Genomic DNA, 25595 nt, shown 5'->3' with positions numbered 1-25595 from the left:
TTTTTCTTGGCTGGGTGCGGTGGCTCACGCCTGTAATCTCAGCACTTTGGGAGACCAAGGTGGGCGGATCATGAGATCAGGAGATTGAGATGATCCTGGCCAACATAGTGAAATCCCGTCTCTACTAAAGATACAAAAATTAGCTGGGCGTGGTGGCACTTGCTTGTAATCCCAGCTACTCAGGAGGCTAAGGCAGGAGAATCGCTTGAACCAGGGAGCCAGAGGTTGCAGTGAGCCGAGATCACACCATTGCACTCTAGCCTGGCGACAGAGTAAGACTCCATCTCCAAAAAAAAAAAAAAAAAGATTTTTTTCTCTTTATAACTTTGTTCATACTGTTATCTGAAGTATCTTTCTCTCTTTATTGCTTTTGCCCTTTATTTAAGGCTCATCTTCATGGTCTGATTTTCTATTGGAGCTTTTTTTCATCTTTAGTAGATTATTGTGATCTTTGCTTCTACAGAGATATGATGGCAAACATATTCTTATGTTCTAATTTTATTTGTATTGCTTATTTTATAACAAATTCCCACAAATTCTGCAGCTCAAAGCAACTTATGTTTACTATCCTACAATTTCTGTGGGTCAGAAGTCTAGACTCAGCTTAGCTGTATCTTCTGCTTAGGGTTTTACAAGTGTGCAATAAAGGTGTTGGTCAAACTGCATTTCTTTCTGGAGCTTGGGGTCACAAATTTCTTGGCAGAATTCAGTTCCATGCTGTTGTGGTACTGAGTTTCCCATTTTCTTGTTTACTGTCACTGAGAGGATGCTCTCAGATCCTACAGGCTGTCCATACTTCCCGTCTCATGGCCTTGTCACACATAGCCGCTTACTTCTTCTTCAAGGGTGGCAGGAGAATCTCTGCAGTGTGCTAGGGCAGAGCTTTATTACATAAGTACCAGAGTGATTATCTCATCACTGTTGGCATGTAAAGTAACCTAATTAAGGAATGATTATCCCATTATCTTTACCATATTCTGTTTGCTAGAAGGAAGTGCCAGATTCTGCCCAGGTTGAACTCAAGGGGTTGGGATCATATAAAGCCACAACTCACTGGAGGTCATATTAGGGTGTGTCCACCATAGCACTTATGTTAATATGAGTTTCAAGCTGGAAAGGACTCCAGTGTATTCTCTTTTTCCCCAACTAAAATATAATGAAAGGTCATCTTTGCTGCTTAGCCTAGTCTATAATGTAATAGGTGTTGAACAGATGTTGGACAGTGTTTTTAAAAGGCAGAGGCACAAAAATGTTAAAAGATCAGAATTAACACTCAGAAGATTTATTCAGTTATAATGTATATGAAATGATGAAACCTTTATTTTTAGGGCATTGGCTATAAAACAGCATAAATTAAAGCTGAGAATATTACAAAGGAAATATTGGCAAGATTTATTGATTGATTAGGGGCCTGAAGGAAGGTGGTAGAGAAGAGGGACTAGACTAGAATAACTTTGAGGTTACTTATTTGGGGACTAGTAGGATAGTGTGCCATTGACTAATCAATTCAATTAATGTTTGAAAGTACAAGGCAATATATTGATGTTAAATTCACAATGTGGTTTTAGGTCTCTAGAGGGAAACTAAAAACCCAAACCAGTATTTCACATCTGTACTCTTGAAAGCCCTTGCTTTCTCTATCTGTAGAATCATAGGAAGTTATTCATTAGTGGGTTTTAAAATTACACTAGGGATTGTTTTTCTCTGTAATGCCTAAATGAGTACTGTTTAATAGCATTTGAAAAAAAATACCCTGATGATGTCACCCCAAAATCATATATAAGATATTGCATTAACTTCTAAAGTAGCTGGAAGACAGTTTGGGGATAGAAGAGAGAGTCTGACAGAGCTGGCGTCAAATTAAAATAGTGTATGTGAGCCTAATAGAGATCGAAACAAAGTGATAGAATGGCAGAAGCTTTTTTATTTTCTTTAAGGATTTTCTGTTTTCCTTTCTTTTGATTATTGATCTTTGTAAAGCTTCAAAGAACAGAGACATATAAGGAGGAGGACTTAAGCCTCACTCACTAGCCCAGACATGTGCATGCTTTTTCTGTAAAAGGCCGGATAGTTCTTTAGGCCTTGCAGTACACATGATCTTTTCCACAACTGGTCAACTCAGTGTAGTATGGTGATTTGAAAACAGCCATGGATAACACTTAAACAAATGGGCCTAGTTGTGCTCTTATAGAGCTTACTAACCAAAAACTGTTGGCAGGCTAGATTTGGCACACAGGCCTTAATTTACTGACCCCTGTTCTAGATTATTGGCAATTAAAACAAAGTGTATTTTCTTTTATAGGTTCCCTAAGCTCATACTGTTCATAATATTCCTCAGGTTTATTTTTCCTCTTAATGTATATTATGGACATTATTTTGTCAATTTGGAACAATCTACTTTTATTATATGATTGTATATTTTGATTCTTTAAGATTCTCACTTTCATAAATAGTGTTGTAGTGAAATTAATTGATTCACGAGGAATATTTTCCACATGTTTTTCTGCATTGTGGGAACATGTTCATATAGCACATTATTAAGACTGCTGGCTGGGCGCAGTGGCTCACGCCTGTAATTCCAGCACCCTGGAAGGCCAAAGCGGGTGGATCACTTTAGGTCAGGAATTCAAGACCAGCCTGGCCAACATGGTGAAACCCCGTCTCTACTAAAAATACAAAAATTAGCTGGGGGTGGTGACTCATGTACCTGTAATTCCAGCTACTTGGGAGGCTGAGACATGATAATCACTTGTACCCAGGAAGCGGAGGTTGCAGTGAGCTGAGATCCTGTCACTGCACTCTAGCCTGGGCAACATAGTGAGACTCTGTCTCCAAAAAAAAAAAAAAAAATTTGTGACAATTGCTTTGGATCCAAGTTTATGTTTGTTCGTTTTTTTGTTTTTTTTTGTTTTGTTTTTTGTTTTGAGACAGGGTCTTTCTTTGTCGCCCTGGCTGGAGTGCAGTGATGCCATCACGGTTCACTGCAGCCTCTACCTCCTGGGCTGAGGTGATTCTCCTGCCTTGGCCTTTTGAGTAGCTGAGACTACAGGTGTGCACCACCATGCTCAGCTAATTTTGTTGTTTTTGGTATTTTTTTGTAGAGAAGAGGTCTCTTTATTTTACCCAGGCTTGTCTCAAACTCCTGGGCTCAAGGAGTCTCTTTTCTAAGTGCTGGGATTGTAGGCATGAGCCACTGTACCTGGCCTTATTTATATCTTAAATGAAAACATTGCTACAAAGTAAGGCAAGTGCCCTGTGGAATGGGAGTAAGTTCATGTCATTGTTGATGACTGCTAGGTGTAACTTTTGTAGGTGGGCATTTTCTAGTGGCAGTTTAGCCACTTTTGTTATATAAATTAAAAAATAATCCTTGCAGGCCATGTATGTTCACACCCATAATTTCAGCACTTTGGGAAGCTAAGGCAGGAGGATCACTTGAGCTCAGGAGTTTGAGGCCTATGTAGGCAACATAGTGAGACCCTGTCTCTACAACAACAACAGAATAACTTGCGGGGTATGATGGCACATGTATATAGTCCCAGCTACTCAGCAGGTTGAGGTAGGCAGATCACTTAAGCTTGGGAGGTTGAGGTTTCTGTGAGCCATAATTGCACCACTGCACTCCAGCCTGGGTGACAGAGCGAGACCCTGTCCCTAAAAATAAAAATAAAAAAAAAAAAATAATAATAATTCTATCCCTGCCCACTCTATGTTCCCAACTCCTATTAAAGAAGGAAGTTTAGAAGACCTATACATATCAAACATGTTCCAGATTACATAAAGTGAATCATTCTGTTGATATGTTTATAAGTAAATGGTGTTATAAAAGCACTAATCAGAATGGGTCATTTGTTTATACATCCAAGACATTTTATTAAAAGATTTAGAACTCTGTGACCATTATCTGTGTTCCATGTGAGTCCTCATATGGAGAGGTAGCACTGAAGGTAGCCATTTCTTAATCTCTTAACTTCTAATACCATAGTTTTATTTTTAAAAATTTTTATCTTTATACAAGGCAATTCATACATTTTATATTTTTTGTGTGCTTTTGCTCAATATTGTTAGTGAAATTCATATCGTTATGCATAATATTGATTCTTTTTGTTCCTACTTAGCATTTTACTTTATGAAAGTCCAACATTTTAAAAATTAGTTTTCTTTTTAATGGACATTTGGGTAGTTGCTAGTGTTTGGCTATTGTAAATAATTGCCATAAACATTTTTATTAATCTATTTTGTGATTATAAGAGTCCATGTTACTTTACATCTTTGATATAACTTGGTAATGCCAGCCTTTTAAACATATATAGCCATTCTGTGGAGTATAGTTCATCTTATGGTTTTAAGTTTTATTTCCTTGATGACTAGTAATGCTGAACAACTTTTCATAATCTTATTCACCATTTGGAAATCTTCTTTTGTGAAGTGCTTGTGTACTCTTCCCATTTTAAAAATTGTGATCATTTTCTTTTATTTGTAAGAGGCTTTTTAATATATTTAAGATAGCAGTTCCTCATTGGTTGTAATTATTCCAAGTATATTCTCTCTCTCTGAAATTTGGCTTTTAATTCTCTTAGTGGTGGCTTTCATAAGCACAAGTCTTTAAATTTTGATGTAGTTCATTTTGTCACTATTTTTCTTATGTTTTGTGTATTTTTGTTTGGTGCAGTATGTCTTTACATTGACCCAGTCAGGAAGATGCTCTCTTATGTAATCTTCTAGAAACTTTTTAAACTTCCTGAAATCTTTAGGTCTTATCTAGGATTCATTTGGAATTGGTTTGTTTGTATGGTTTGAGGTAGAAGTCAGGGTTAATTTGTCCATATGAGCATCAGTTGATTGATCTAAGACCAGTCTTTGGAAAAGACCATCTTACTTATGAGTCTTTTAATATCATTATCATTATTATCATCTCTCTTCCCCTCTTCAAGAATGTCTCATGTATTCTTGTTTGTTTATATTTTCTATAGCTTTTAGAATTAAATTTGAACTCATCAGATTATGCAGAAAGACCTGCTAGGATTTTGATTGGACTGTATCTATAAATAGCTTTGTGGAGAATTAATATCTTTAATACAAGCCTTTCCCTTTCATGAACATGGTATACTTTTTTCTTTAAGTTTTCTTTAACTTTTTTTTTTTTTAACCATTCTTTCTGTTTGACATGCAGAATTCTAGCACATTTTTGTTTCTTTTTCCTACATATTTTGATGATTTTGAATGATTTTCAAAATAGTATTTAAAAATCATTTTTACTTTGTTACTAACCTATACATATAATCTAGTTGATTTTTGTGTATTTGCCTTAAATCCGATGATGTTCCTAAATTCAATTATTACTTTTAATTGTTTACATATTTCTTTTGGATTTTTTTAGTATTTCAAATAACTAACTTTTAACTTTATCTTCTAAAGTGTATTTTTATTTTCTATTTAATTTCTGTTCTTATCCTTATTTTACTTTCAGTGTTCACTGGCTGTTCTTTTTCTGATTTCTTCAGTTCAATACTTGCATAATTTATTTTGACAATTTTTTTCTTCTTTAGTGTTTTTATTCAGTGTATCAATTTCCCTCTAAGCATTGGTTTAAGGTTTATCTAAATCCACAGATTTTGGCACATTGTTTTTACTGTGTTTTACTGCAAACATTTCTTAATTTCCATTATGATGTATTCTTTTATGTGTGGGTTTTTTTCAGAGGTGCATTCTTTAATTTTTAGACATGAAATGATATTACTTAGCGACTGCTCCGTTAACAGTATTATCACAACTTAGCCTTAAAGAAACATACATTTGTTATCTCAGTTTTTCTCGGTCAGGAATCTAGGCGTGGCTTAGTTGGGCCTCTCCTTCAGGTTCACTTACAAGGCTGCAATTAAGGTGTTGGCCAGAGTTGCAGTCTTATTTGATGTTGACTAGGAAAGGATCTGCTTCCATGATCATGTGATTGTTGGCAGGATTCACTTCCTTTTGAGTCGTTAGACTGAGAGTCTGAATTCCTTGCGGGCTGTTGTCTGGGGCTCTACTCAGCTCCTTGCCATGGAGGCCTCTACACAGGGCAGCTCATAACATGGCAGCTTTCTTTCGCTAAGCCATTAAGGGAGAGCGTCAATAGAGTCTGCTAGCAAGATACAAGTTACCATCTATTTAATGTAATTAATGAAGTGTTATTCCTTCATTGTTGCCATATTTTCTTGCTTAGAGGCAAGCCCCATCTCCTTCCCACACTCTAAAGGAGAAGATTACATAATGCTGTGGGTACCAGGAGGTTAGGAAAGTCAGTGGTCACCTTAGAGCTTCTTGCAGAGTGATCTGTATCCTGTTATTTCTAGTTTAATTGAAATGTATCAAAGAACATACTGAGTGTGATTCCATCATTTGAAATTCACTGTAAGTTGCTTTGTGACCCCACATTTTGCCTGTTTTTTGTATATGTTCCATGTTTACCTGAAAATAATATTTATTATTCACTTACTGGGTATAATGTTCTTGATATGTAAGTCAGGTCAGGTTAAAAAATATTCTATAGCTTTATATATTCTATATCTGGTAGTAGGCCATATTCTTACGAGCATACAAATTTAGAATCTCAAAATACTAAATTTCTGTATCTCTAGTTCATTTATCCTTTTATTAATTTAACAGGTTTATCTTGTTTCTGTTTGCTTCTCATATTAATAAAAGTTTATTACCTTTTAGCTTTTAAAAATTGTTCAAGTTTTCTGAAATTATACTTTTCAATCTTTGTTCAACCTTATATTGAAATCGTGTCACTTACAAGCATCATATACTTTAAAAAAATTGATTTGACAATTTTACTACTAAATGTTTACTTTCTATGTATTTCTGATACATTTAAGTTAAAATTTATCATCTTATTATTTATGTCGTTTATATTTGCTCCACATCTTGTGTTTCTTTTTTTTTCCTTCTTTTGAGCTAAGTATTTGTTGCTTAACTTTTTTCCCATTAGCTTGTTGGTTATATATTATTTTAAATACTTTTAGTGGTTACCCAGAGATTGTAGTATGAATATTATAATTAACATCTTACATAAACTGATTCTTTTGCCAATCCATATATGACACAAGAAACTTATAACACTAATTCAGTTGGTTTCTCTTGCCTTGTATGCTGTGGTTATATATTTTAGATTGCAGTATTTTTTAATTCTAGAAGTTATATAATTATTGTAAATATTCAGTATACTTTTAGATTTACCCACGTTTGTCATTTTCATTGCTCTAATTGTTTTCCTTGACTTGTATCAATCTTATATTATTTTTCATCCTTGTGAAGAATGTTGTTTGGCTGGTGACAAATTCTCCCTATTTTATTTGTCATGGAATGTTCTTATTTTGCTTTTGGTGATGAGGAAAAGTTTTCCTCTACCCTCTTAGGTTTTTTGTTTGGGGATCTGTGAATTAAACAGACAAACACAGCTTAGCAAGAAAAAAGACCTATTTTTATTCGTAAGTCTGTCAGAATTCCGCTGGCTGCTGTGGCTCACGCCTGAAATCCCAGCACTTTGGGAGGCCGAGGCGGGCGGATCACCTGAGGTCAGGAGTTCAAGACCACCCTGGCTAACATGGTGAAACCCCGTCTCTACTAAAAATACAAAAATTAGCCTGGCATGATGGCGAGCGCCTGTAATCCCAGCTACTCAGGGGGCTGAGGCAGGAGAATCACGTGAACTCAGGACGTGGAGGTTGCAGTGAGCCAAGATCGTGCCATTATATCCAGCCTGGGCGACAGAGCGAAACTTCGTCTCAGAAAAAAAAAAAAGAATCAGAGAAAAATGTGACTCGAGGAGGGGGTTAGAATTTGGGGTTATATACATACCATTTTAATAGGGTAAAAGTGAGGTAATGAAGGACACATTTGGGAAAGCTAATGATTTTGCGAACAGTAAGTGGGCCCTTAGGAGAATAGTTAAGTGATATTATAGTTTTGTAACAATGTCTATTTAGATAATTTCTTATCCTGGTACTAACTTCTCATCTTTATTGACAATAGTCAGTCTTCCTTGGTTGCAAAACTCCCTGGGAAGGGATTGATGAAAGCTAAATTCTTTTGGGAGCTTCTCCGTTTAGGCGGATGAAGGAAGTTCAGAAAAATACTCTTTTCTTTTTTTTTTCCCACAGCGGTATACTCTTGACCCTTTAAATCTCATTATTGAAGGATACTTTTTGAGGATATAATTCTTTTCTTTCTTTCTTTTTTTCTTTCTTTCTTTTTCTTTCTTTCTTTTCTTTCTTTCTTTCTTTCTTTCTTTCGTGTTTCTTTTCTTTTCTGTCTCTCTCTCTTTCCTTCGTTCGTTCATTCGTTCATTCATTTGTTTGCTCGTTCTGTCGGAGTCTTGCTCTGTCGCCTAGGCTGGAGCACAATGGCGCGATCTCGGCTCACTGCAAGTTCTGCCACCCAAGTTCAAGCCATTCTTCCACCTCAGCCTCCCTAGTATCTGGGATTACAGGCACCCGCCATCATGCCTGGCTAATTTTTATATTTTTAGTAGAGACAGGGTTTCACTATGTTACCCAGGCTGGTCTTGAAGAGGATAGAATTCTTAGATAGTTGGTTTGTTTGTTTTGAGACAGGATCTCTCTCTGTTGCTCAGGCTGGAGTGCTGTGGTGTGATCATAGCTCACTATAACTTGAAACTCATTGACTCAAGTGATCCTTCTGCCTCAGGCTCCTGAGTAGCTGGGACCATAGGCATGCACCACCATGCCTCGCTAATTAAAAAAAACTTTTTTGGTAGAGATGGGATCTCACTACATTGCCAAGGCTGGTCTTGAACTACTGGCCTCGTGTGATCCTCTCGCTTGGACCTCCCAGAGTGCTGGGATTACAGGTGTGAGCCACTGGCCTGGCCTTTTAGGTAGTATTTTTGTTTAGTATTTCAAATAGGTCATTACATTCTTATCTGGCTTCCATTAGGCTTATTGTTGCTCTTTTGAAGGCCTCTCCTCCTGTCTGCTATTAAGAATTTTTTTCTTTGATAGTTTTACTATTACTGCCTAAGCGGGGTATCCTTAAAAACCCTGCTTGGGTTTTGTAGCACTCCATCAACATATGGCTCAGTGTTTTTTCCCAGTTTTGAAAAATCTTGGCCATTATCTCTTAAAATACTGCTTTTTTTCTAATTATGTGTCTACTCTTTCTTATACTATAGATACACTTATATTAGATTCTTTTACCTTGTCCTATATGTCTATTATTTATTTTGTTCAATTTTCATTAATTTTTCTTACTATGTTTCAGTCTAGTTGTCATTGACCTATCTTTCAGTTAATTTTTCCTTTATTGGCTGAGCTTAATAACCCAGTAAATCTACTTTTATATATATTATTTTCAGTACTTCTACAGTTTTCATTCTTTACTGGAATTCTCTATTACACAATTAGTTCTAAACATATTAACTACATTTATTTCAATGTCCAGATGTGAGCCAGTTTCTATTTAGTTTTCATTCGTATGATATTGTCTCTTGTGCCTGTTAATTGGTGACTGAATGCTGAAAATTGTATTTTAAAATTGTAAGGGTAAATTTAAGTCTCTATGATATCTTCCTTTAGAAAGGACTTCCTTTTGGTTTCTGATTAGCAGTTAGACTAATAGCTGATTGTATCAATTTAGAGTCTGAGCTGACTCAAGGCTGGGTTTTTTTTAAGTTCTTGTGAGAGTTTGGCCTATTTTGTTTGTCTTCTAGTGTGTAGCCCTTCTGAGGTCCTCTGAAAACCTGGGGTTTTATCATGGCCCTCCTGCATTGGTATTTCTGATTTTTTTCTCCCCACCCTGAAAGCTTTGCTTAGCTTTTTGGCTGCCAGTTTACCTAAATACCAATCACCAGATGTTCTCTGAAGGTCTGTTTCAGTGTTTTGAGGCCTGGTCTATTTCTTGTTTTCTGGGGTACACCTGATTCCTGCTGTAACTCTTGGGTAGTCTACCAGAACTCCTCCACCTTGACAGACTGCGAACCTCAATTTTTTTCTGTTTATCTTTGTGAGGCTAGTGACAGGTCTGTGTAGCTTCTCTGTTCTCACTTGGGAATAGCAAATGCTTTAATGTAAAAAGTCACACTGTCTTTTGTGTGCTTTCTTCTCTGTGATATTCACTGGTTAATTTTGGCTGCCTTGGTAACTTTCCAATGCATTTTAAAAGATTAAAACACAGCTTTAATCCAGTATTTTGAGTTGCTTTTGTTACAGGGCTAGTCTGATGGAAGCCAGTCTGCTATTGCCAGAAGGATAACCTTTTGCTGTTGTTACATTCCTCAGTTATTTAGTGTGCAAATAATGGTACCTCATTGTGTATGATGTCAAAAGAAGAAAGTACGTATTCCTTCCTCTCCACAGTAAGCAGTGAATAATCATTTATTTTGTGTGTGTATACATATATTTATTTGATAACATTCATTTCTTACAGGTTGCTTAGCCAGACAATGAAGGATCATCTAGTAAGAGTAGCAAATGAAGCTGAATTTATCCTGAGCAGGCAGAGAGCAGAAGATATTCACAGACATGCGGAATTTGAGGTAGGTTACACATGTGGTTGGTGTGCGGAAATTACTGTTTTTTAATGATAATCATGAGAAATTGTCCTGGTAAAATGGCGGGTCCAAAGAAACATAGTATATGTCATCAAAAAATTAAAATCTAGGTTTATGGGAGAGTCATGGGGGTTCTGGGAGATAGTACATGTCTCTTTAGCCCTCTTGTCTCAATTTTAGTTGAGCTACCAGAGAAGCTTGATCAGAGAAGCTTCTTGTTTGGCTGATCTAATCTTAATAATCAGAGGTGAGTCTTGGCTCTGATGGTTTTCGTATAAAGAAAACTGGTGAAGCAGTTGTCCCTTTCTGGACAAAACAGAGCTAGTTAGCCAGAAATGAAAATCTCTGTGGCAAAGGTAAGATCATCCAGGTTTCTAGAGAGGAGCTGAACACACAGGTGTTAAATTTCTCTGTCTTTAGGGTTTGAGAGCATAATAGTATTTGTAGCTGAGGAAATGAGGGAGCTTACACCTCTCTCCTTGGATTCTCATAGGAGAGGACTAAGTGAAAAACCCATCCCGGGACCATTGCTTATCTCAGTAGTTGTGCCTGAACATGTATAAGAAATACAAATTTCTAGCGGAAATTAATGGTTTTGTAGCTATACAAATGGCCTAAATTCACCTAAGGTGAACTAGAAAATTTGACAAATAGTACATTTGCTATAGAATTGGAAAAATATTTAAAAGCACTGTATGGCTTCTAACATATCAAGAACAGATAAACTCATATGTTGCTGACATTTTTCTGGTACATTAGAAAAGATGAAAAATCTTCCAAGTGAATTTTATACAACCAGCAAATCTGAAAATTGTTCTAGAAAAATAAAACTCTAGAAGACCAATTTCACTTAAGAATATAAGTACAAAATTTAAACTATAACTTTAAATAACATAATTCATCAATATAAAGAATGAATTATATAGTATGATGACTGAAAATTTTTACTGGAATTATAAAATTGTTTACTTTAGGATATCTACCTGCAAAATAAATTATATCAACAAATTAAAAATAGAAAAAACATGAAGATATCAGTAAAGGTAGAAAAAAAGTATATGATGATTTTTAGCTGCCAGCCCTATTAAAACTCAGAGAAAAAGATTTATATAAGAAAACAATACAAATATGGTAAAGACTATTAAACATCATTTAAAATGATTAAAGTCATCTCTTTTAAAATCAGGAAAAATGAGTGATACCTACTATCACTGTTGTTAACATATTTTTTGATGTTCTTGCAAGTGTAAGATATAGCTAATATAAATGCTAGTAAAGAAAGGAAGAAGATTACTTTCAAATTTCTAATGCTGTGGTCTGGGAAAATCTAATTCCTGTGTCCTGAGGTGTACCTGGATCTTGAACATTTTTCTACCAGAGTTAATAAGAGAATTTGGTGAGATTATTAGGTATGAGATAGTTATGCAAAAAATTAATAGCTTTTCTTTGGCAGTCAGTAACCAGCTAAGAATGGAAATCAGAAATACAGTGTATTCATAAATATGACAAAAACAATGTTTTGGGCCAAATTCTGCAAGAAAAGTACACATGCTCTTTGGAATGAAGCTACAAAATTTTATTAAAGCAAATAAGATAAAATATAAACTAATTCCATGCTGGATAGTCTGTCTTGGGGTCTTGAGGTATGTGTGTGTGTGTGTGTGTGAGAGAGAGAGAGAGACAGAGACAGAGAATCAGTCTTTTGTTTTGAAATAATTTTGAGGCTTTCAGGAAAGTTGTAAGAATAAAGCAGGAACTCCTATTAACTGTTCTCCCAGATCTTCTGATTGTTAAATTTTTACATTTATTCTCTTTCTCTTTATGCTTTGTTTTTCTAAATTTGAGAGTAAATTAAAGTCAGGATTCCCTTCTACCTCAAAATACTTCAGTGGAAATTTCCTAAGGACATTCTCTGTCTTAATCTGGTACAGTTATCAAAATCAGAAAATTAACATTGGCAGGGTGCTGTTACTTAATATACCAACATTACTTGTATTTTTCCAGTTTTCCAACTGGAAAAAGACTCCATACTGTCTTCTATAGCCAAAGAGAGAAAATTTTACATCACAAAAATGTTCATTTTTCTCAAGTCAGTATGTAAACTCAGTGCATTATCCATTAGTAAAGCATTCCATTAAAATAACAGTAGAGTTGATTTGGCATTTAAATATTCTTTATAACAAATTTAAGACACACAAATATTATATTTGGATATTTAAATATTCAGTTAATGTGGGAAAATAAATGCTTTAATGTAGTCCTACAATTTGTGAAAAAGTAATGAGGATGTACTTGCCTCTCCAGAAATTAAAACACCACTAAAAAGACGGCATATATTAAAATTCTTCCAGATGACATAAGCAATAGGGAGGAAGATGACATCGTAAATACTTTAGAATCATATTTGGAAAACTGTAAAAGTAGAACTTTTGGGCATATGTGTGAATTTGGTAACCAAAATGTAGGATATTTAGAAAGTAGAAATATAAAAGTAGACATGTATTACTACCTATAACATTAAGTGGAGGAAAGATACCATCGACAACTTGAAAAACATAATGCATATGACTGATAAATGATTAATATATTCACTGTACTAATAATTCTTAAAAACAACCCAATAGACAGAAAGTCAGACGATATGAATAAGAAATTCACAAAAGAACCTAACAGTGACCAGTGAACATATGAAAAGGATTCCTATGTAAAGTAGAGAAATTATTAACTATCAATTTTCCATTCTTCTATTGAGAGAAAGTAAAAAGAATGATAACATACTGGTGAAGTGAATAAGGGAGACGAAATGGGCAATGCTGTTCTTTTGTATTGTTAACGGAAAGTACATTTTTAGTCTTAAGGGAAAGCAATATAGTCATAGCTATTAAGAGAATTACATTGACACTCACAAACATGCAAATACCCATTTACCGAGTAATCCTATTTTTGTGAATATATCTGTTAGGAATTAAAAATAATAGTATTTAAAGATAGGTACACATGGCTATTTATTGCAGTATTGTATAAAATTTAGCAAAATAATAGTTATGGAAAAAACAAGGAAATGTTTCTTTAAGTAAAGGAAAATTATTTTCTGAAAGAATAGAAGGTTAATAAATTATGAAAAAATTAAGAGGTTGATGGCTTCAGTTTTTAAACATGAGTTTTGACATAGAATTCCACCCAGCCATTTTAGTTAATTCTTTTCAGTGTAATTATGTCATTGATTTTTTATTAATTCTTTTCTTTGTAATTGTGGGTACATTGTAGGTACATATATTTATGTAGTACATGAGATATTTTGGTATAGGAATGCAGTGCATAATAATCACATCATGGAATATTGGGTATCCATCTCTTCAAGTATTTATCCTTTGGGTTACAAAGAATCCAGATACACCATTTTAGTTGCTTTAAAATGCACAATTAAATTATTATTGACTGTTGTCTCCTGTTGTGCTATCAAATATTAGATCTTACTCATTTGTTCTATTTTTTTTATGCCTATAGATCATCGTCACCTCCCCGTGACACCCTCACTTCCCTTCCTAGCCTCTGGTAACCATCCTTCTATTGTCTCTCTGAGTAAAACTGTTTTGAACTCAGAGTTCAATTGTTCAGAGTTCAACTGAACAAGTTCAATTGTTTTGATTTTTAGATCCCACAAATAAGTGAGAACATGCAATGTTTGTCTTTCTGTGCATAGCTTATTTCACTTAACATAATGATCTCCATTTTCATCCATGTTGTTGCACATGGGAAAGAATCTCATTCCTTTTTATGGCTGAATAGTACTCCATTGTGTATAAGCACCACATTTTCTTTATCCATTCATCTTTTGCTGGACATATAGGTTGCTTCTAAATCTTAGCCATTGTAAACAGTGCTGCAACAAACATGAGAGTACAGATATATGTTCAATATACTGATTTCCTTTCTTTTGGATATATACCTAACAGTGGGATTGCTGGATCATATGGTAGCTCTATTTTAGTTTTTTGAGGGACCTCCAGACTGTTCTCATAGTGGTTTTTACTAATTTACACTCCACCAATAGTGTATGTGGGTTCCTTTTTCTCCACATCCTCGACAGCATTTGTTATTACCTGACTTTTGGATACAAGCCATTTTAACTCGAGTGAGATGATATCTCATGGTACTTTTGATTTGCATTTCTGTGATGATCAATGATGGTGAGCACCTTTTGTTTTGTTTTGTTTTTTGAGACAGAGTCTTGCTATGTTGCCCAGGCTGAAGTACAGTGACATAATCTTGGCTCACTGCAACCTCCACTGCCCTGGTTCATGCGATTCTCATGACTCAGCCACCTGAGTAGCTGGGATTACAGGCCTGTGCCACCACACCCGGCTAATTTTTGTATTTGTAGTAGAGATGGGGTTTCGCTGTGTTGGTCAGGCTGGTCTTGAACTCCTGGCCTCAAGTGATGTGCCTTCATCAGCCTCCCAAAGTGCTGAGATTACAGGTGTGAGTCACAGTGCCCGGCCCTTGGACACCTTTTCTCTTCTCTTCTCTTCTCTTTTCTCTTTTCTTTCTTTTCTATTTTTTTTTTTTTTTCTTTTCACAGCCTCACTCTGTCACCCAGGCTGGAGTGCAGTGATGCGATCTTGGCTCACTGCAATCTCCACCTCCCTGGTTCAGGGGATTCTCATGGCTCAGCCACCCGAATAGCTGGGATTAAAGGCCTGTGCCATCATGCTTAGTTAATTTTTGTATTTTTAGTAGAGATGGAATTTTACCATGTTGGCCAGGCTGGTCCCAAACTCTTGGCCTCAACTGATCTGCCTGCTTTGGCCTCCCAAAGTTCTGGGATTACAGACATGAGCCACTGCACCTGGCCTGAACACCTTTTCATGTGCCTGTTTGCCATTTGTATGTCTTCTGTTGAGAAATGTCTATTCAAATATTTTGCCCATTTTTAAATTGGATTATTATTTTTTCCTATAGAGTTGTTTGAGTTCCTTACATATTCTGCTTATTAATCTCTTGTCAGATGGGTAGCTTTGCAAATATTTTCTTCCATTCTATGGGTTGTCTCTTCACTTTGTTGACTGTTTCCTTTGCTGTGCAGTAGCTTTTTAACTTGATATGATCCCATTTATTCATTTTTGCTTTGGTTGCTTGTGACTATGGGGTATTACTGAAGAAATTTTTGCCCAGACCAATGTCTTGGAGAGTTTCCTCAGTTTTTTTTTTGTAGTAGTTTCATAGTTTGAAATCTTAGATTTAAGTCTTTAATCCATTTTGATTTGATTTTTACGTAAGGTGTGAGGTGTAGGGATCAAGGTTCATTCTTCTGCATATGGATAACTAGTTTTCCCAGTGCCATTTATTGAAGAGAATGTCTTTTCTCCAATGTTTGTTCTTGGCACCTTTGTTGAAAATTCATTTCCTGTAGCTGTGTGGATTTGTTCCTGGGTCCTCTTTTTGTTCCATTGGTTTATGTGTCTGTTTTTATTCTAATACCATTCTGTTTTGGTTACTATAACTTGGTAATATAATTTGAAGTCAGATAATCTGATTCCTCCAGTTTTATTCTTGTTGCTCAGGATAGCTTTGACTATTTTGATTCCACATAAATTTTATGTGGCACAGGCCTTTAATGTGTGGAATCTTGTGATTCCACATAAATTTTAGGATTTTGTTTTATTTCTTTGAAGAATGTCATTAGTATTTTGATAGAGATTGTGTTGAATCTGTAGATTGCTTTGTTTAATATGGATATTTTAACAGTATTGATTTTCGAATCCATAAACATAGAATATCCTTCCATTTTTTTATATTCTCTTCAATTTCTTTTATCAGTGATTTATAGTTTTTATTATAGAGATCTTTCACCACTTTTGTAAAATTTATTTCTAGGTATTTAATTTTGTATGTTTCTGTTGTAAATGGGATTACTTTTTTGAATTCACGTTCAGATTGTTCACTGTTGGCATATAGATATGCTACTGATATTGATTGAGTGCTTGAGATGGGATCTCACTTTGTCACCCAGGCTGGGGTGCAGTGACACAGTCATGGCTCACTGCAGCCTTGAACTTCTGGGGTCAATCAGTCTGCTCACCTCAGTATCCTGAGTAGCTGGCACTACAGGCATGTGCCACCATGTCCGGGTAATTTTTGTGTTTTTTATAGAGGCAGGGTTTTACCATGTTGCCCAGCTGGTCTCGAACTCCTGGGCTCAAGCAGTCCACCTCATCTTCACAAAGTGCTGGGATTATAGACATGAACCATCATGCCTGACCACTACTCATTTTTGTATGTTGATTTGTGTATACTGCAACTTTACTGAATTTGTTTATCAGTTCTTACACTTTTTTGGTGGACTCTAGGTTTTTCTAAAAACAGGATCACATCATCTTCAAATAAAGATAATTTGACTTACTCCTTTCCAATTTAAATGCTCTTTATCTCCTTCTCTTGTTGGATTACACTAGCTAAGGCTTCCAGTTCTATGTTGAATAATAGTGGTGAAAGTACATGTTCTTGTCATGTTCCAGATCTTAGAGGAAATGCTTTCAGTTTTCTCCATTCAGTATGATACTGGTTGTTGGTCTGTCATATATGGCTTATTATGTTAAGGCATATTCCATTTGTATCAGGTTTTTTTTTGAGGGTTTTTATCATGAAGGGATGTTGTACTTTATCAGATGCTTTTTCAGCATCAGTTGAAATGATCATTTTTTTATCCTTCATTCTGTTGATATCGTGTATCACATTGATTGATTTGCATATATTGAGCCATCCTTGCATCCCTAGGATAAATCCCACTTGGTCATGATTAATGACCTTTTTAATGTATTTTTATTTATTTATTTTTTCTTTTTTTATTATTATTATACTTTAAGTATTAGTGTACATGTGCACAATGTGCAGGTTAGTTACATATGTGTACATGTACCATGCTGGTGTGCTGCACCCATTAACTCGTCATTTAGCATTAGGTATATCTCCTAATGCTATCCCTCCCCCCTCCCCTCACCCCACAACAGTCCCCAGAGTGTGATGTTCCCCTTCCTGTGTCCATGTGTTCTCATTGTTCAATTCCCATCCATGAGTGAGAACATGCGGTGTTTGGTTTTTTGTCCTTGCGATAGTTTACTGAGAATGATGATTTCCAATTTCATCCATGTCCCTACAAAGGACATGAACTCATCATTTAATGTATTTTTAAATTCACCTTGCTAGTATTTTCATGAGGATTTTTGCATCAATATTCATCAGTGAGATTGGCCTATAGTTTTCTTTTTTTAATATGTCTTTGGTTTTGGTATCAGGGTAATATTGGTCTTGTAGAATTAGTGTGGAATTCTTCCCTCCTCTCTATTTTTTGGAATACTTAGAGTAGGATTGATATTAGTTCTTAAAATGTTTGGTAGAATTCAGTGAAGCCATCTGGCCCCAGGCTTTTCTTTACTGGGATACTTTTTATTAAGGCTTCACTCTTGTCACTTGTTATTGGTCTGTTAGGTTTTAGATTTCTTAATGGTTCAATCTTGGTAGGTTTATGTATCTAGGAATTGATCCATTTCTTCTAGATTTTCCAAATTTATTGACATATAGTTGCTCATAGTAGCCACTAATGATCCTTTGAATTTCTACAGTATCAGTTGTAATGTCTCCCTTTTCAAATCTGATTTCATTTGTTTGGATCGTCTCTTTTTCTTAGTCTCACTAAAATGTTGCCAATTTTGTTTATCTTTTCAAGAAGCCAACCTTTTGTTTAATCACTCTTCTGTATTTTCTTCATTTCAAATTCATTTATTTCTGCTCTGAACTTTAGTATTTCTTTTCTTCTAATTTTGAGTTCAGTTTGCTGTTACTTTTCTAGTTCTTTAAGATGCATTATTAGGTTATTTATTTGAAGATTTTCTTTTTTCTGACGCAGGCATTTATAGCTATAAATTCTCTTCTTAATAGTGCTTTTGCTGTATCCTGTATGTTTTAGTATGTTGTGTTTTTATTATCATTTGTTTGAAGAAATTTTTCAATTTTATTCTTAATTTCTTCATCATTACACTGGTGATTCAGGAACATATTGTTTAATTTCAATATATTTGTATAGTTTTTAATATTCCTGTTATTGATTTGTAGTTATATTTCACTGTGGTCAGAGAAGATGCTTGATATTTCAGGTTTTTCGAATGTTTTCAGACTTGTTTTGTGACCAAACATATGGTCTGTTCTTGAGAATGACCCATGTGCTGAGGAGAAGAATGTATATTCTGTAGCTGTTGGATGCAATGTTCTGTAAATATCTGACCAGGCATGGTGGCTCACACCTGTAATCCCAACACCTTGGGAGGCTGAGGCAGGTGGATCACCTGAGGCCAGGAGTTCGAGACCAGCCTGGCCAACATGGTGAAACCCCGTCTCTACTAAAAATAAAAAAATTAGCTGGGTGTGGTGGCATGCGCCTATAATCCCAGCTACTCAGGAGGCTGAGGTAGGAGAATTGCTTGAACGTGGAAGATGGAGGTTGTGGTGAGCTGAGAATCATGCCACTGCACTCCAGCCTGGGTGACAGAGCAAGACTCCATCTCAAAAAAAAAAAAAAAAAAAAAAACAAGAAATGTTCTGTAAATATCTTTAGATCCACTTGTTCTGTAGTACAGATGAAGTCTGCTGTTTCTTTTTTGATTTTTTTTTTTTTTTTTTTTTGTCTGTGAGATCTGCCCAATGCTGAAAGTGGGATATTTTCATGTGTCTAGCTATTATTGTATTGGAGTCTATCTCTTTAGTTCTCATAATATTTTCCTTATATATTTGGTTGCTCCAGTGTTGGGTGCATGATACGGTTTGGCTCTGTGTCCCCATCCGAATCTCATCTTGAATTGTAATCCCCACGTGTTGAGGGAGGGACCTATAATCCCCATGTGTCAAGGGAGGCAAGTGATTGGATCATTGGGGGGCAGTTTCTTCCATGCTGTTCTCGTAATAGTGAGTGAGTTCTCATGAGATCTGATGATTTTATAAGTGTTTGGAAATTCCTCCTTCACTCTTGTCTTTCCTGCCAACTTGTGAAGAAGGTGCCAGTTTCCACTTCGACCATGATTGTAAGTTTCCTGAGGCCTCCCCACCACGTGGATCTGTGAGTCAATTAAACCTCTTTCCTTTATGAATTACCCAGTCTTGGGTAGTTCTTTATAGCAGTGTGAAAATGGACAAATACAGCGCATATTTATTTACAATCGTTATATCCTCTTGCTGGATTGACCCCTTTATCACTATATAATGACCGTCTTTGTCTCTTCTTACAATTTTTTTCTTGAAATCTATTTTATCTGATTAGATGTAACTACTCTTGCTGTGTTTTGTTTCACTGGCTTGGAATATCTGTTTTCATCTCTTTATCTTCAGTCTATGTGTATCTTTATAGTTGAAGTGTGTTTCTTACAAGCAACAGATCATTAGGTCTTGTTTTTTAATTCATTCAGCCACTTTATTTCTTTTGATTGTAGAGTTTAGTCCATTTACATTTAATGTTATTATTGATAAGTAGAGACTTGCTACTGCCATTTTGTTATTGCTTTCTGGTTGTTTTGCAGACTTCTCTTCCTTTTTTCCTTCCTTGTCTTCCTTGTAGTGAAGGTGGTTTTCTCTGGTGGTATGATTTAATTTCTTGCTTTTTATATTTTGTGTACCCATTGTATTTGTTTCAGTTTGAGGTTATTACAAGGCTTGCCAACACAATCTTATAACCTGTTATGTAAAACTAATGGCAACTTCACTTCACACTGATTGCATAAAGAAACAAACACACAAAAAGGAACCTAATGAAAACTACGCCGTAACTTTGTCTCTCTAGTTGTAAACTTTCTGTTGTTTTTCTTTTTATCTTAACTGTACTATCTATGTCTGGAAAAGTTTTGTAGTTATTATTCATTGGTTCATTATTTAGTCTTTCTACTTGGTATATTTATACACTGCAATTACAGTGTAATACTACTCTGTGCTTTTCTGTGTGCCTACTATTACCAGTGAGATTTGTACCTTCAGATGGTTTCTTCTTGCTCATGAACATCCTTTTCTTTCAGATTGTAGAGCTCCCTTTAGCATTTCTTTTAGGACACGTCCGGTGTTGATGAAATCCTTTAGCATTTGTTTGACTGGGAAAGTCTTTTTATCTCCTTCATGCTTAAAGGATATTTTCACTGGATATACTATTCTAGAGTAAAAGTGTTTTTCTTTCAGCACTTTAAATATGTCTTGCCACTCTTGTGGCCTGTAAGGTTTCCACTGGAAAGTCTGCTTCCAGATGTATTGAGGCACCATTGTATGTTATTTCTTTTCTCTTGCTGCATTTAGGATCCTTTCTTTATTCTTGACCTTTAGATTATTAAATGCCCAGAGGTAATCTTTCTGCTTGCTGTTCTATAAGCTTCTTTTACTTGAATTTGATATCTTTCTCAAGGTTGGGGAAGTTCTCTGATTATTCTTTTGAATAAACTTTCTACCCCTCTCTTTTTATCTATCTCTTCTTTAAAGCTATTTACTCTTAGATTTGCCCCTTTAAAGCTGTTTTCTGATTTTGTAGGCATGCTTCATTTTTTCTTATTCCTTTTTTCTCCTCTATGTATTTTCAAATAGCCTGTCTTCAAGCTCACTACTTCCTTCTTGATCAGTTCTGCTGTTAAGATACTCTGATGCATTCTTCAGCATGTTATTGCATTTTTCAATTATAGAATTTCTGCCATGTATATATATATGTATATATATATATTTAAATTTATTTTATTTTATTTTTTGAGACACGGTCTGGCTCTATCACCCAGGCTGCAGTGCAGTGGTTGGATATCAGCTCACTGTAACCTCCACCTCCCTACTCATTCTGATTGATTTAAAAAAAAAATTTAATCCCTTTGTTAAATTTATCTGATAGAATTCTGAATTTCTTCTCTGTGTTATCTTGAATTTCTTTGAGTTGCCTCAAAACAGCTATTTCGAATTGTCTATCTGAGTTGTCATATGTCTCTGTTTCTTCAGAATTGGTTCCTGGTGCCTTATTTAGTTCATTGGTGAGGCCATGTTTTCGTGGATGATGTTTATACTTGCTAATGTTCTTCAGTGTATGAGCATTGAAGACTTAGGTATTTATTATAGTCTTCACAGTCTGGGCTTGTTTGTGACTGTTCTTCTTGGGAAGGCTTTCCAGGTATTTGAAAGGACTTGGACCCCAACCCCAATAAGGCTGTGTTTTTTGCTGACTCGTAGAGTACCATTTTGGTGGTCTTAGATAAGATGTGGAAGAATGATCTGGATTACCAGCCAGAGACTCTTGTTCTTTTCCCTTTCTCCCATACAAACAGTCTATCTCTCTTTGCTGAGCCACCTGCAACCGGGGGTGTGGTGATGCAAGTAAGTCTTTGGCCACCACCACTAGGGCTGCACTGGGTTAGACCTGAAACCTGCACAGCGCTGGGTCTTGCCCCAGTGTCTTCCCTTCAGGGCCGTGAGTTCCCACAGGCTCCAGGAATGTCCAAAGTGCTGTCTGGGAGCCAGGGACTGGAGTTAAACAGCTTAGCAATTTTCGTGATATTCTGTTCTACTGTCATTATGCCTGCACTCAAACCGCAATACAAAGTCTTTCCTACTCTTTTCTTCACTTTCCACAGGCAGAGCTGCCTCTCCCTGTGGCCACCCCCACCACCGGTCCACAGGGGATTCCTTCAGGCCGCCACTGATGTTTACTGAGAGCCTAGGGGCTCTTCTGTCAGCTTGTGATGAATGCTGCCAGGCCTGAGACTCGCTCTTTAGGGCAGTGAGCTCCCCTCTGTCCCAAAGCACATCTGGAAATGCTGTCCAAGAGCCTAAGCCCGGACTTTGGGACCCCAAGAGCCAGCTTATTACTCTACCCCCATGTAGCTGAGCTGGTACATAGGATGCAAGACAAAGTTCCCTTTATTTTTCCCTCTGCTTTTCTGAAACATTAGTAGTATTTCACTGTAGGCACCACAGCTGGGAATATGCTGGGTCACCCCTGAAGCTAGTAAGTCTCAGAGCCCAAGACACATGGTGTATTCCCTTCGTTATCACTGCTGGTTATTCAGGGCCCAAGAGTTTTTTAATCTGCAGGTGATGAATCCTACCAGGACTGGGTCCTTACCTTCAAGGCACTGGGTTCACTTTTGGTCCAGGTTGTGTCTAGAAATGAAATATCATTCGAGAGCTAAGGCCTGGAATGGGGCTCATGACTCTGCCTGGTGCCCTATCCTACTGTGGCTGAGCTGGTATCCTAGATGCAAGTCAAAGTCCTTTTTACTCTTTGCTCTCCTCTCCTTAAGCAGAAGCAAGGAGTAACTTTCATTGCTATGAGCTTCACTGCCTGGGGTTAGGGCAGGGCTGATGCAAGCACTTCCTTAGCCATGCAAGCTGGTGTCTCTCTAGGTCATGTGCAACCCTAGTTCACCGGCCCTAAGCCCAACCTAGCACTAGGAGGAGCCTAGAAATTGCAGTCCTTGTGTCCTAGACTGCCTTTCAAGTTTATCTAGGAACCCAGCGTACTTTAGCCTGGGTGGCGAGGCTTGCCAAGAAACTCATGTTCTGTCCCTTGGGATATGTGATTCCCCTCTGGCTAGGGCTGGTCCTCATGCTCCCTCTATGGAAGGAGCCCAGCATAGCTTTATTCTTTGCTGTGACAGGGCAGCACTGAGACCAGTGTAAAGTTCTCCAGTCGTTGAGCTCTCGTTCCCCAAAGTGCAGTTTCTGTCTGCAGTGCATGGCCACTGCTGGGCGATGGGGCAGAGATGGCATCAGTGATTCAAGTCTGTCTCTCCTGCCCCCCTCAATGCCTCTTCCCATGATACGAAGTTAAAAACAAGTACTGTGATCGCTCACCTGATTTTTGGTTCTTGTGATGGTGCTTTGCTATGCGCAGATAGTTGTTAAAATTTGTTGTTGCAGCAGGGTGGATGAACGGGATAGACCTCTATTCTGCCATTGTGCTCTGCCCTCCTCTGATGTTGATTTTTATGTTACGTATGTCATTTCACACCTTCTTATGGAGGCTGAGGATATTAGTCACTTGTATGTTCCTTTTATTTTCTCTCCCCTCACCTCCTAATTTTTAGTTATATTTTAATTTTCATGTTGTCTAAATTTATAACATTCATGTTTATAATCACATTTCTTACAGTACTTGAGTATTTGTTCTTTATTTAAGTGAATTCAATACTCATTCTTAATTTTCCCCCACTTTATTAGTTGGAACTTAATTTCCAGGTTCTTTCTTTTGACTCAGTTCTTAGTTGGCTGCATTTCATGGCTATTCTTTTTCCACAGGGGGCTTATATGTATTGTAAACTTAAAGTTCTCCCATGTTTAAGAATATTAGCCCGCTGTCTTTATATTTGAATGGCATTCTGCTTAACTTTATATATTTTTTTCTGGGTGTGGAAATATATTTTCTCAAAAAAAATTTTTTTTTTCCAAATTGGATTTAGCACCAGGCTGCTGCTGACATCAGCGTTCCATTCTGGGGGAGGCTGGAAGGCTTGCATTGCAATGGAAGGGCATGAGGCACCTGCTGCCACAGCAGATGATCAACAAATGAAGGACCATAACGGCCCCTTAAGAATTGAAGAATTCTTTAAAGTTTGACTATTTGGGGAACACTGACCAAGGACGTGCCCTGATTTTCCATTTCGGAAAGTCACAGTTCAAGTTGTAAATTTCTGGCTGGTCGTGGTGGCTCACACCTATAATTCCACCACTTTGAGAGGCCAAGGTGGGTGGATCACTTGAGGTCAGGAGTTCGAGACCAGCCTGGCCAACAAGGTGAAACCCCATCTCTACTAAAAATACAAAAATTAGCCGGGCGTGGGGTAGCGCATGCCTGTAGTCCCAGCTACTGGAGAGGCTAAGGCATGGGAATTGCTTGAACCTGGAAGGCAGAGGCTGCAGTGAGCCAAGATCATGCCACTGCACTCTAGCCTGGGGGACAGAGCAATACTCTGTCTCAGGAAAAAAATAATAATAATAAAGTTATAAATTTTTGTTCTACAATTTCTGTATTTCAGAAGATAATGTAGAATTTAATTCACATTGTCTTCCCAAAAGGAAGAGAAAAAAAAAAAAAAACAGTTCTTCTTAGGAGTCTTTTCTTTTTTGGTCTTAAATGTCAATGATCACAAAAACTTCTGGGTTTTCTTAATTATAGACCTGCATTGCTGAATATGTTATAACTTTGACTTCTGTTCCCTGAGGGTGCTTGGACAATAAACATTCTCTCCACCCAACTGATTGTAATTGGAAATGTCTTTGATCAATACAAAGTACTTTCACTTCCCAGGGTATGAAGAATTCATCAGCATTGGACTTATGAAGCCACTCATCTAAAAAGTGAAAAAGAAAAGTAGAAACATCTTGGGTTTCTACTTCTATTGTTTGGAGAGGCTCCACAGTCCTGGTATCTATCATGTAACCAAATATGGCCATTGCACATTGCTCAAATGCTTCCTCCAGAGTATCTCCCCATGTGTGTAACTGGACATCTGCTGTATGATCCAAATACTCGTAATTCCTATTGACTGGCGGATAGTTGGCCTTGATCGCCTTCTGTTCCTCAGTCAAATTGTAATCTCTAACATCTCCCTCTTTCTGTGCCATTACTGCCTTGCTTGACTTAATATTGTTGGGTAACACTTAAATTCCCTTAGAACTTTGCAGACATTGTTTTGTTATCTTCTGACTTTGAATGTTGCTTTCAGAGGACAGTCTGATATTTTCCCTCAATTTTTGATTTGCTTTTTGTGTCTTCTGCCTGTGATTTCTTTGTCCACAAAATTCTTTAAGAGGAATATGGCTCAGTATTGAACATTATTTATCAAATTATCCTGGGACATAGTTTCTTGTTATAATCAGCAGATTCTGATTTTTCCTTCAGTTCTTAGGAAATTTTTTAGATTATACTTTGAAATACCACTTTCACTTTATTTTGTTTTTCCTTACTTAGTAACACTTAATAATATGTTAGATATAAGTTTGTCTTTCACATCTATTAGTTATTCCTTAGTTGCTTGAC

The 25595-nt window shown here is 36.6% G+C and overlaps 2 protein-coding genes across 3 annotated transcripts in view; one reads left to right on the top strand and one right to left on the bottom strand.

Moving 5' to 3' along the window:
* The window catches only part of LRBA (LPS responsive beige-like anchor protein), a 763816-nt gene that overhangs the window by 273870 nt on the left and 464351 nt on the right, over positions 1 to 25595 (top strand). For both annotated transcript variants that reach the window (XM_024245927.3, XM_054553557.2), the window contains exon 35: positions 10432 to 10540. In XM_024245927.3, coding sequence (XP_024101695.2) covers positions 10432 to 10540 — 109 coding nt within the window. The remainder of the gene's footprint in view (positions 1 to 10431; positions 10541 to 25595) is intronic.
* On the bottom strand, positions 24722 to 25180 carry LOC112133051 (protein archease-like). The gene has a single exon (XM_024245928.2). It carries the CDS (start codon positions 25178 to 25180, stop codon positions 24722 to 24724), a length of 459 nt encoding a protein of 152 aa, XP_024101696.1.

This window comes from Pongo abelii, chromosome 3 (genome assembly GCF_028885655.2).
Source record: "Pongo abelii isolate AG06213 chromosome 3, NHGRI_mPonAbe1-v2.0_pri, whole genome shotgun sequence".
NCBI classification, from domain to species: domain Eukaryota; kingdom Metazoa; phylum Chordata; class Mammalia; order Primates; family Hominidae; genus Pongo; species Pongo abelii.
Note: the sequence above shows the minus strand (reverse complement) of the source record. Positions and strands in the feature narration are given on the sequence as shown.